Source organism: Crinia signifera, chromosome 12 (assembly GCF_055691185.1).
Source record: "Crinia signifera chromosome 12, ASM5569118v1, whole genome shotgun sequence".
NCBI lineage: Eukaryota > Metazoa > Chordata > Amphibia > Anura > Myobatrachidae > Crinia > Crinia signifera.
In genome coordinates, this window is record NC_139228.1 from 16,777,548 (window position 1) to 16,790,579 (window position 13,032).

The following is a 13,032-nucleotide window of genomic DNA, read 5'->3' on the forward strand; positions in this document are numbered from 1 at the left end:
GGGAGCACCACCAACTCTTCAAAATAGCTGCACCCACTTTGGGAATCACATTTTGTTTTTTAGAGACTTGGTTATAGGCCACTCAGGCCGCCCCCCACCACAGGTGAGAACAGATCTCTCTTGATCTCCCTCACCCTAGGTGGGAAGAACCTAGTGCGGAATCCATAAACCAGATTCCTATGCTGTATTAACCCAATAACCTGGATCTGGCATTGTCCGATAATTGAGGCCATATACCATTGTCTAGCATTATCCTCTAGAATGAAAAATGTACCAAACGGTTACCATTAACCTGCCTGCACTTATTCATACTTCTATCTTCTCTAGTGTAGGTGACCGCTTTGTTTCAGGGCAATTGTAGTACAGACACATCACATACTATGTGACTACATTACATTCACCTTAGATTCAGGCTCAATCACATACAAACATCCGCCAGTATATGGAGTACCATGAGCTGGGCCCTACCGCTCCCAGCCTTCCTCTTGCAAAAGCAAAAAAGGACAAACCACCCTCACCCCACAACCCCATTCCTGTATTATAGCATCCATTGTACACTGTCAGCAGTGAGAGAACTGTGTGCTATGGGGCCCGAGGTGCCTCTAGGGCCCACAGCTCCCCCTGTACTACCCCACTGAAAAGGGCCCACACCACAACCCGCCATTGGCAACAGGATCCAGGAGCCCAACGCAAAGACCCTGTTGTAGTCTGGGCAACTGGAATACCCCCCCCCCCCTACCCCTGAATATACCAATTGTCAAAATTAAGCCCTAACCCGCAAATAAAAGTTTAAATATGATCAGCAAGATAGCACACAGAAATAAATGAAAACAATATTCAAGAATTCGGTAAAACTGTGTAACGCACACATACGTAACAGGTGAATTATTATTCTGTGCAATACTGAAACCCTGCAGATGTTTGCTCTGCCTGTATCATGCATATATACACAGCTAACACTATTCCAGGTATAGTATGGACAAGAGTAGGGCATGGAGATGTGCATGTTCTAAAGATGAACCTGTAATAAGACGAGTAGTGTGTCTGGTGGTGTAGGCCACACCACCTACAATGACTACGCAGTGTTGCCCAGCAATGGCACAGTATGAGAAAGACGGAAGGCACAATGACCTTATCTTTTTTCTCTTTTTCATCCGCTCTCTTTTTTTTCTTCTCGTCGTCAGACACTTCATCCACACTCAACTCCTTATTGCTGTTTGCTCTGTCCGATACAAAGATGATTGGCTGGAAAGGGGGAGGAGGAGAGGGGGGAGAGGGAAAGAGAGGGAATGGTTACAAAATGAGAGTGTAATGTGCCTGATGTTAAGCGTTCTGGAACAGTGCTCATGCATAAACCGCTTGTGGGTTAGAAGAATGGCGGGGAGAAGTTTTGGTGGGGATAAGGTCACTAGGTTGACTCTATTTAAGTTGACATGCATTGGGTCAACCACTGAAGGTCGACCCCGTCCCCCTGAAATAGGGTAACATGGCTAAGGTCCACAGGGATGTAAGGTCGACAATTGTCATGTCAACCTATTTCAGGTGGTGACCGGATTTGGTGACACTAACTGGAAGCTCGCTCTGCTTTGCACAGTCATGCAGTGGCCTTTACATGAAAGGTGAGAAGTTATTTAAAAATAAAAGGTTAAAATGATTACAAATATTAGAGAACTCTCTGCGGTTATGGATAGAAATAAATAAATGTACCGACTTGCTTAACACGTTATCATAGACAACAACAGCAACTGTGACACACAAGGGTCATAGATTGTAAGCATGCGAGCAGGGACCTCCTACCATATTGGTCTGTTTATATATAAATAACATAACTATACCCAACATAATAAAGAAAACACGCGCATGGTAGAGTCTTGGGGCTTAGAGCAGTGGGTACCCTCGATTGGGAAAGGGTCTGATAAAGATAACCAGGTCGGGTTACCAGGGATTCCTTGTAGCTACCAGGGTCAAACCTGGAAAAGACCGTTGGCAACAATGCAGTGTTGACACGCAACCAGGATTTTCCAACCCGGGAAATGTTAAAAGTTTAGAGATTGCCAGCTCCCCCACAATTGCAAACTATGTTATTTCCAAGCACTGTCAAAAGGGAGACAAAGCCCCTATCCTGGGACCAGCATGTGGTGTGGACCCTGGGTAGTGGTTTGGTACTGTGCCCAACTACACAGGTTGGACTAAAAAATTGTATTTTTATTTGAGGAGTTGATGGAAAAGGGGTGTACTGTGGCCGTGATCATTAGATCACTTCTCATGGGGAGTAAACTGCTACCTTTTGCACGATTTTTCCTAAAGGAAATTTTATGGGTTATATGAGCAAATATTATGGGCTACAGTATTTCCAGAATTTACAGGCTTTACATGTTCATAGGGATGTACATATGTAGTAGTGCCTACCAGACCCTTATTGCTTTGTCATCTAGTCTAGGTCATCAGTTTGAATTATTCGCCTTACTCTGTCCAAACCTGATGAAATTTGGCTTGTGGGTGGCATGTGAGCGGGGGGGCACTGTATATGCCATGGACCCTAATGCACAGTCAGTATTAAATCACTACTGGATGCATTTGAGATCTAGTGTGTCCAGCAAAACCGCACACGTGGCATGGTCATATATATATATATATATATATATATATATATATATATAAAATGAATGGCGATTTGTGAAAATCCTTACCTATAATTTTTGCAGTGGACTGTGATATTGTTAAAGGTAATGGGATACAGTTAACCTCCCAGAAGCCAGGACAGCAGCGTTCAGTATACAGACGCCAGCATTGTGACTGCCTTCACAAGACTGAGGGAAATCCAAATACATCAACCGGGATCCCAATCAGTAAGTGTGTTGGGCTACCTAGTGTGTGGCCAGGGAAGAGTGGGTTAGGTATGAGCACTAGTTGGGTACTTAGGGTTAGCCTGTGGGAAGGGGAAGGTTAGGGTAAGACTGTGGGGCAGGGGGGTAGGTTTAGGCACTTAGAAGTAGGGTTAGGGTGCAGGCTGGGGGAGGGAGCAGTGTATGGTTCAGGCGGCGGGGTGCGGGAGTTATGGTTAGTCATTAGCAGTGAGGGGGTTAAGGTTAGGCTGCTAGAAGGGAGGGCTAGTGTTATGGGGGTAAGAGAGGGTTAGGATGCCTTTACAAGCCCCTGTCTGCATTTTCCAGATCAAGATGACAGGGCCGTTATTATGACCACCGGTATCCTAAATATCTTGATACCGTATGTACCTCAAGGTAATACCCATTTAAATTCCTTGGTAAGGATCATCTTATCTCACAAATCACCATTCATTACATTTCCCATGTGGGTCTAATATCCTCTGACATTAATCAGGGCTTTTCCCAATTTTTATTTATTTATATTTAACTTCTTCACGTTAATTTTAAATAAAATAACAATAAATTCTGACGCTATAAAAGTCTGTAAGCCTTATGTAACAGCCTGTGAGATGCAGGTAAGGATTGGTGGGATCCTGAGATTTAAGGAATTTTTGGCTGGGATTTCAATTCTGGGATTGGTGCCTCCAATTCAGGTACAGTATTTCGGGTTTGAATTGCATATGTGCATCTGATCCCTTTTGGTCGGGCAGCACTAGCCTGTAAAACACAATGTGCGGCCGAGTCACCAAAAGTACAATCCCGGGAAACCGGGGATTGACAGTTCTTCAATCCCATGATTTAAAAAAAAAAAAAAAAAAAAAAGGGCCGGGATTGGCTTTCCTAGATACTGGCAAATTGGGTCACTCTGGCGAGTTAATTTAGCCTGTATTTCTAATGTAGCAATTATTTCCAATACAAAACCAGGTTGGGATAACATTTTAAATTGAGAAAGCTTTTGATGATTGAAAAGTTATCTTCATAGACAACAGCAACACCGGTTGCTCCTAACATAATGATGCTCTATATATAACTATAATAAAAATAAATTAAAAATAAATATTGAAATTATTGATCCTTTAAAGATATAGGCAGGTTCTTATATTTTTAATAATAATAATAATTGTATTTATATAGTGCTCTTTCTCCAATAGAACTCAAGGCCCAGTATGTGCTTCGTTGCCATCATTAAAGATCTTTTTCATGGACACTCAACTGTGCGTCCAGTATACAGAACAATATTAATTCTATTTAAAATGAGTCAATATAGCTACAGTATATAGGGGCATAGTGTAGTTTGTATAGGGGGAAATGAGAGATAGATGTATGTTGCCGCACTGTCATCTCAGATGATGAATGCAGAATAGTTCTCTATGTGAATGTAACATTAAATACTGTACAAGGTTCTTAACGCATGCAGAAACTTACACAACACATAATACCAGCTTACTATGGATAAGAGAGAAACACCTGCATGCAATAGAAAAACAACACTCAACACAAAGGAATCCACAGTCACATAAAGCCATAAACAGTATGATAAAAAGGAGTACAAAATACCATTGCTGGGCAACACTTCATGCATCTATTAGGAAATCTGAAATGCACACAATTCATAGCTGCGATGCACTACATTATACACACAATACCATGCAAAGGTTTGTTTTATTATTTAAAAATCTCATGCGGTTACACCTAGAACGTTCAATTCACACAGCGGTACACGATCTTGTACGCCTGCCTGCGGTACAGTATATTTATAGCGGTGATCACAGGTGTAACTACTACAGCAACATCTGCTAATGGATTCATGGGGATGGGGGGGGGGGGGACACATGGCGTCTTACAGAATTGCCCGTGGCTAGAACGTTTTAAGTGAAATGTGGTTCAGTATAATTTTGTTTTAAAGCTTCAAACATTTTGTCTTCAAACTTTTTATTGTTATCCAGCATCAAATAAAAAAAATATTTCTTATATGGGGGAAATGTACTAACATGGGGTGTTGCTATGGACATCCAATAAGAATCTACGTATTTATTTTGCACCTTCTAAAAGAGAATAGATAATATCTTATAGGTTGCCCATAGCAACATCCCATGGGAACTAGAACTCCTACCTTAGAAAATTTCGAGTACCGGACAGGGTCCCGACAGTCGGCATTTACCCGACATCGGGATCCCGACTGTCAAAACACAGACAGCCGGGTTCCTGACAGCCGTCGGCTATTTTCCCTCGTGGGGGTCCACAACCCTCATAGAGGGAGAATATAATAGGTGGCTCACGTAGCAAGCCACCGTGCCCGCTACGTGGCAAGCGCTGCGAGCCCGCAAGGGGCTTAGTTGCGCTCACCATGCTGTCTGGGTCCGGCCAGTCGGGATCCCGACGTCAGGCTAATGACTGTCGGGATCCCGACTGTCAGACCCATGTACCACACCCAGAAAATTCCCCCCAATGTGTCGTTTAACTAGAATTGAGTAAATGAGTGCTTACAGATGGAGCAGCTCCTTGTGCTAGAATCGCCAACCGCTGCCATCCGCCGGAAGGGGGTGCGCGTATGAGACGCGCATGCACCCCGATCCGACGGAGCCCTCCACCACCCTCTGCAGCTCCCCCCCCATCCCTGCCCATATCCCTGAAATGGAGACAGACAGGGAAAGCTCTCCCTGCCACTGTGTTAATGGGGACGCACGTGTGTGAGACGCTCGCACGTCCCCGTCAGATGGAGCACCTCTCCGCCAGTGATCGCCAGCTAAGGGAATCTGGCGACTCCCAGTGCTGGCTGAGATGTGCTCCATCTGTAAGTATCGCTTTGGCCATAGGTGTAGAAAGATATTGGAACCTGTCTTTATGGACCTCTCACTTTACATGCAAAGGGAGCAAATAGTTAACTCAAGATTTCCTGTACGTCCCAGTATGGCGGGTGGATGGATAAACACAGACTTTTATGAAAGCAGGACTGCGTTGTGCTCATGGGTCGCTGGTCTTCGTATGATTTGTTATTTTGGTGTGTGATTACATTGTGTATGACGGTTAGACCGGCACAATGACTTCCACGGCTGGTTTAGCAGAAGTCAGCAGAAACGTTAATCGGAGTCACTCATCTAAAAAGTAGGATTCTCTGACCGTAAGTATATAGACCAGAGACTTATTACAGATAGAAGTCATGTACACAGGTTACTATGCTCTCTTACTGTACGTTGTATTCAGCAACATAACAACGTGCTGGTGTACATCTCTTCCTCATACTTCTGGAATGCTCCTGTGCAAGGGCGGAACTAGATATACGTAGGCCCCATAGCAAAAGTTTTTAAGGGCTTTTTAGCAACTGATGGTCTGCAATGTGTGTAAAACATTGCTTAAACAGTAAAAATGGGCCCCCTTCAGCTCTGGGCCCCATAGCAGCTGCACCTATGATAGTTACGCCTTTGCTCCTGTGTATTTAATGAGGGGACTTCATTATTAAGCTGAAGGTGCCCGTCACACATATGGAAGCACTAGTCTCCACATTAGTCACTGATGGGGTCGCCTGATATTCATTAAACTCCAAAAACGGAATGTGTTCAGAATTAGCTTACTGGATCATCTTTAGCGCCTTCCTAAGGGAAGAAGGATTCAAAAACACCTGTTTTTGGGGGTGCAAATGTTATGTATCCCCCAAATGCAGGTAGGCGGAACTGTAGCAGGCATCTGCAATACCTGCCGCGTTCCCTCCAATCCAACGTGAAGCGGCATACCCAATAGGTTTCTATGTGGAATATGATACTAACGGCTTAATCAATTTCAAATACCAAAAATTGACCCCTGCAGCTCATTTCAGCCTATGATCTACTCATCACCTTCCTGGCTGGCATAGGGATCCACTGGAACCCTCCCTGTAAGTGGGAGCCCATGCCCCTCCGACTGCTTATTAATGCATCCCACAGAAGTGATAGCATGTTGGGTAATAATATCATGCCCAGATTGCATTAAATATATGTGTACATCATTTTTAATGTACTAGCGGCACCTGCATGTTTATTCCCTAGTGTGAGCAGCTTTATTGTGTGACAACAACAAAGGATAGTAATGGAATATAGGGTGAGTTATTTTGTTTCTGTGCAGGGTAAATACTGACTGCTTTATTTTTACACTGCAATTTAGATATTAGTTTGAATTACAAACCTTACCCAAATGTAACTCCCTGCACATGTTACCATCAGCCCCACATGCAGTGCAGCATGGTTTTGTCCATTAGCAAACCAAGGGCCTAATTCTGGTTCACTTGCAAAAGCAAATTCTTTCTCTAATGGACAAAACCATGTGCACTGCAGGTAGGGTTGATGTAACATGTTAGATTTGGGTGGGGTGTGTACTTCAAACTGCTAGGATGCTAGCTTCCTCAAAAAGTGTCTGCTGTTAAAGGGGCAGACATTTTGTGTGAGCTAATTTTTTCATTAGCATTGCAGGAGCCAGCCAGGAGGAGAGCCGGGACCGCAGACAAGTAGATCAGCGGGTCCTAGCCACACACCCGACGGTGGCGGTGGTGGCGATGGCAATGGCAAGCAGCACCAGCGGTGTAAGGCAGGGCAGTACAGCGCATCGATGGCCCCGCAGACTCTCGGCGCCCACACCTACTCAGCGCCTCCCCACGACCACGGGGTATGCGGGGCTATTGTTATGCCCCTGCCTCTAACCCATACCCATGCTTTACAGGCTATTATTGATATAGTGAGGTGATTACACTCATGTCTACATCTTCATCCACCTTACATGTATGCTTTTTCTTGCACATGTACAAGTGGATGGTTTGCAGAAGAGAAGGGTGATGAACAATGTTGAAGGCAGCAGAGATGTCTGGGAGGATGCATATGCAGAAGAGACTCTTAGGGGTAAATTAAAGATGGGAGTTCTATTGATAATGGGATATTCCCCATATTAGTACATTTAACTCATAGGGTTTTCTGTAAGTAGATCATTGTTCCCTATTGTGAAGGCAGGCCCAGTGTAACCTTTGGGAGCAGAAGCCCAATTGTAGAGATGTGAACAGGAAGTGAGAGAGGTGGGAAAATAGGCGGTTGTGCACTTTACTCAGGGCAGAAAGAGCCCTGGGCAATAGTTACAGAGAGAGGCTGGGTCTGTATAGCTAAATAAAGAATGTGATGCTATAGACCAGGGATGGGGAACCACCTTCTGGCCCTCCAGCTGTTGTTAAACCACACATCCCAGCATGCCTTGCTACACTTTGCTATTTGGCCATGCTGTTGCAAGACATGCTGGGATGCGTAGTTCAACAACAGCTGGAGGGCGTAAGATTCCCTTGCTATGTACAAATACACTTCAAATGAGTAATCTAGTTAGCAAATATAATGAATGACAGAGGGAAAAGAGCAAACAATAATTTGTTAGGTTAACTTTGATTGCTATGATAAAGTGCAAAAATAACAATTAAGTATTAGTAAAATTAACAGGAAAATGCCGTAATAGTAGTATTAAGAGAAAGACAACGTTCTTTATTTGAAAACACTGCACAAAATACATCAACCATAGGCTAGGCAATACATGCCTGCAAAACCTCACACTGTAGCAGTGCCCTGCTCATGCAATGTAACCACACTGGTGCGCACTACAGAACACCCACCTTGGCTTTTTTCTTTTTCTGGACAAATGAAACAAAACAAATAAGCAAAAAAATGGACAATGAATGTTTCCGTCTGCTAGGACAATAGTCTACAATTACCCTGGTGCAGTCCAATACTGTACATGTAACAGAGACCACGTACTACAGAACTTAGGGCCTTATTCTAGTTCACTCTTTCTGACAAATTCTTAGATGGACAAAACCATGTGCACTGCAGGGGGGCAGATGTAAAATGTGCAGAGAGAATTAGATTTGGGTGAGTTATTTTGTTTCTGTGCAGGGTACATAGTGGCTGCTTTATTTTTACACTGCAATATAGATCTCACTTTGAAGTAAAACCCCACCCAATTCTAATTCTCTCTGCACATTTTACATCCCCCCCCCTGCAGTGCACATGGTTTTGTCCATCTAAGAAGGATTTTGTCAGAAAAAGTGAACTAGAATAAGGGCCTTAGTGCTGATCCTTTCCATATCTGAGTGTCTGGCTCAGTGACACAGATCACACAAGCTGTAATTGATAATACAGTTTTCCGTGCTGCCTCTGTCCTCCACTGACATATTGTATAGAATGTAATCAGCAGGTGAACCAAATGACAGAGATACTTTACAATATAGTATGATCACATATTCAATAAAGAGATGCAAAATGAATCTCCATGATCCTAAAACCACAGATCACATACAGTATGCTTGAAGAACACGTAATGAATGTAGGGTGACCAACTTTCCAATGGGCCAACCTGGGATGGGGGGGTCTGTGTCATTATGGTGTAGGTATCAAGTCCCAGACACAGACACACCCCTGAATCATATAAAACATAATAGACAGTGAGTGTTTATTATCTTCAAAACTCACACTGGCTGGCTGGAATCACACACTGGGGCACAGGCACTGATGATGGTGGCGTCGCTGCTCGCACCTGCCACCACACACAATATGCTGCTGCGTGGCTCTGTCTGCTGTCCCTCCTCCACTACTCCCAGCATGCGCCGCGACGGCTGGCAGAGGTGGGACAGAGTGAGATGTCACGGCGAGCACTGAGCCGCCCGCCGCCAGCGTCACGTGGGGGTGCGCTGCGGCTGGCCGGGCGGACATGACTTAAGTAGCTGCCCCTGCTGACATCATTGCTAGGGCAGCGGGGGGCGGCCGCAGCGACTCAGGAAGCTATGTATGCGGTGAATTCGGGCGAAAAGTATGTAAAGACCGTCCGTCGCCCAGCCTAGCTGAATGCTATGCTGCTGCCCCTAGGCATAGGCTGCCGCCCTAGGCAACTGCCCAGCATGCCTATGCCTAGGGCCGGTCCTGGCTGCCCTTCAATGTACCAACAATTTTAGTTAGTTAAAACCAGGACATTCCGCGTCCCGGGATGGGTTTGGCCGGGAGGTGGGATTTTAGGAGTCAAAACCGGGACAGTCCTGGGCAAACCGGGACGGTTGGTCACCCTAAATGAATGTCAAGGTTAATAAAACAGACATATGAGCTTGTACACTACGTATAACTTCCGTCAGCAAGAGCGATATAAAAGCTTCCAATAAAAAGTTAAAACATGGAACATTTTAACCCAACAGCAGAGAAGCAGCTCAGGGTGCAGCTGCACACTGGTCACATTTCTTCCATGAGCCCTTCAGTGTACCTAGCAACACCAAAGCCTGGCTGGGCATTAGAGAGCCTGGGCGGGCCCAAGTACTTCAGGGGGCGTAGCCTAATCACAGGAGGTGTGGCCACTTCCCCAACCTTAGAATAAAATACAGACATTATATCACTTTAAGAACCTCTCTGGCCATGTGCTGGGGTAATAATGTAACTGGGGTCCCTACATCAGACAGTGGCCCAGGGGATTAGTATACCCCCCCCCCCCCCCCCGTCTCGTGGTGCCACTGATGCCTGGTACACACTGCACAGATATATATAAGATCAGATAAACACTCCGATCCTCGGTACGATTATCTCAGCAGTGTGCAGCCTGATCACACAGCTATTGTTACATCATTCCTCAATGGGAATATGATTGGAAGATCGGGCATCTCCATTTGTAAAAAGTTTATAAGACGCCACATCCCCATTGCAAGAGCATTTACAGCTGCTGGTCAGATAACTCTCCTGCATACACACAATGTAATTATCCGGCCTATCCGCCAATATCGGATAATCAGCACAATCATTGCACACTGTAGCTGTGCTTCCAGCTTACAGTAACTCTCAGGATCAGACGCTAGTAGTAGAAATTTAGGTTGTCTACAAACAGTAGGAATAAAGCATGGGTCTTCAAACCGTGGCCCTCCAGATGTTGTGAAACTACAAATCCCAGCATGCCTTGCTACAGTTTTAACACTCCCTTATAGCAAAACTGTGGCAAGACATGCTGGGATTTGTAGTTTCACAACATCTGGAGGGCCACAGTTTGAAGACCCATGGAATAAAGGGTCAATACAGAGTTTAACACCAGCCGCCCTTAAGTGTACCCTCATCTTGTACGCAAAATAAATATGCAGATGTTTGCCCACATCCATCGTCAGAAAATGGGGAGGGCATGAAATTGGGTGGTATTGGATTGCAATAGTATATACCCAACTTTACATTCAACTATGCCCCAGCCCCAGATTACTGTACTGAGATCTATAGGGAAACCTCCACTATTAATAATACCCCTTTCAGACATACGGCAAAATCCCGGGATTTTTCACGTGCACGCGCACAATCCCGGGACTAGGGTATGTCTGAAAGGCTCTACCCGGGATTTTAGTCCTCTAAAATCCCGGGTCCTGCGCACCTGCAATGGACCCGGGATTTTTAAAAACCCGGGTTTGAACCGGGTCTAAAATCCCGGGTAGTATGTCTGAATGGGGTATTACTTATTCATCCTAATTAAACAATTCTTCTAACAATCAAATGGTCGTCCTTCCTTACGTTTTAACTTAGTAGTATTAGTACCTACACAGTTGAAGGTTGTCAATAGGCAATTACTAAAAAGTCTTTGAAGTTCAATTAACAACCAGTGTCACCCCCCGATGTCAGGTGATGCAAACAGTGCACAATGCTGATGATGTAATAGCTGCCTCCTCATTCACCTGCCATCATGGTGGTGGTGGCGGTGGTGGTGGGAAGGGGGTAAGCAATTGTACGCTGCATTGATAAACAGATGTCACTGGTTTTATTTGGCTAGGAGCAGTGGCGTAAGTTCAACCCAATTGCCCAGAGGCAAGATAAATATTAGTGCCTCCCAAATAGCTCAATCAGTAAGGTGTCTGTCTCCAATAAGACAGGTCATGGGATCTGATACAGGGTGTGACACTTGCAAAAATGATGTTAGGAGGGGGAGTCAGCCACAGAAGCGATCGGCTTTCAATTAACTGATTAAAATTCAAAGGGGAGGAGAGGTGCCCCCTTGGGAGCAGGAGCCCAGTGGCAGATGACTCCATTGCCTCCTAGAGTTACGCCTCTGGCTAGGAGACTGAAAACTTAAAATAACCAAGAACAGAAGTTCCCAAGCACACAGTCCTTAAGCCACCTTAATAGTCCAGTCCATGCTTGGCCACAGGTGACTTAATTAGTAACTCAGTTAATTTAATGTAAGCATTTGTGCTGAGCCATGGATATACCTAAATCCTTGACCATTATTTGCCTTGAGGACCACAATCGAGAATCTTTGACAATGGGGCAGATGTATTAAGCCTGGCGAAGAGATAAAGTGGAGATAAAGTGGAAGGAGATAACACACCAGCCAATCAACTCCTAACTGTCATATTTCAAACACAGCTGATTGGCTGGTGCATTATCTCCTTCCACTTTATCTTAACTTTATATCCAGTTTATCTCTTCGAGAGGATTAATAAATCTGCCCATATGACTGTTATCTGTAAATTAGGTGGGGGTCACTTAAGGTGGATGGAACCCTGGAATGGTGGCATGAATCTCTGTATGGTAACATGCTACGTAGGACATGAAGGGCAATGGTAATACTTACACTTGGTCGGTCTACTTCAATCTTGTTCTCAACTTCTCTAAGAAAAGTAAAAACAATTTACGTTTTCCTATTACACAAAATAGCAATGATTACACAGTCCTGAAATACATATACAGTAGCTATAGATATTATCCAGAAGAAATATGTAGTGGCCACCTGATGTATGTGAGGGTGGAGGCTAGGGTGACTTCTGTGCATGCAGAAGACGATGAGGCTTTGTGGGTTAGATTCGTCCTCTGCCTATTGGCAGGTGGAAAGAGTCGCTGTGTATCATACATAATCGGAGCAGCTGGGTGGGATCTCCTGTCCTCCTCACGGCCCATGGACCTTTGTACAAATACAGGAATGTATTGTCCCAACTTTACTATGGATTCTGCTCTTTCCAGAATTAATTATGGGGTAGATGAATGAAGCATTGATATGGGAGGAGAAGTGAGCCCATGGCAACCAATCAGCACTGAAGTAACATTTATCATTTGCATACTTTAAAATTATACAGAGCAGCCGATTGGTTGCCATGGGCCACTTCTCCTATAGCTCACTTCCCCCTTACCACTGCTTCATA

General features: G+C 44.6%; 1 protein-coding gene across 2 annotated transcripts in view; it reads right to left on the reverse strand.

Annotated features, from left to right (window-relative positions):
- CAPN3 (calpain 3) overlaps nucleotides 1-13,032 on the reverse strand; it is a 93,572-nt gene that overhangs the window by 22,241 nt on the left and 58,299 nt on the right. Inside the window, exons 13-14 of one of the 2 annotated variants that reach the window (XM_083166924.1) lie at nucleotides 12,468-12,504; nucleotides 1,132-1,245 (exon numbers count right to left, since the gene is read on the reverse strand). In XM_083166924.1, the coding sequence (XP_083023050.1) occupies nucleotides 1,132-1,245; nucleotides 12,468-12,504 (151 nt within the window). The remainder of the gene's footprint in view (nucleotides 1-1,131; nucleotides 1,246-12,467; nucleotides 12,505-13,032) is intronic. The other variant, XM_083166923.1, reaches the window with a different exon arrangement.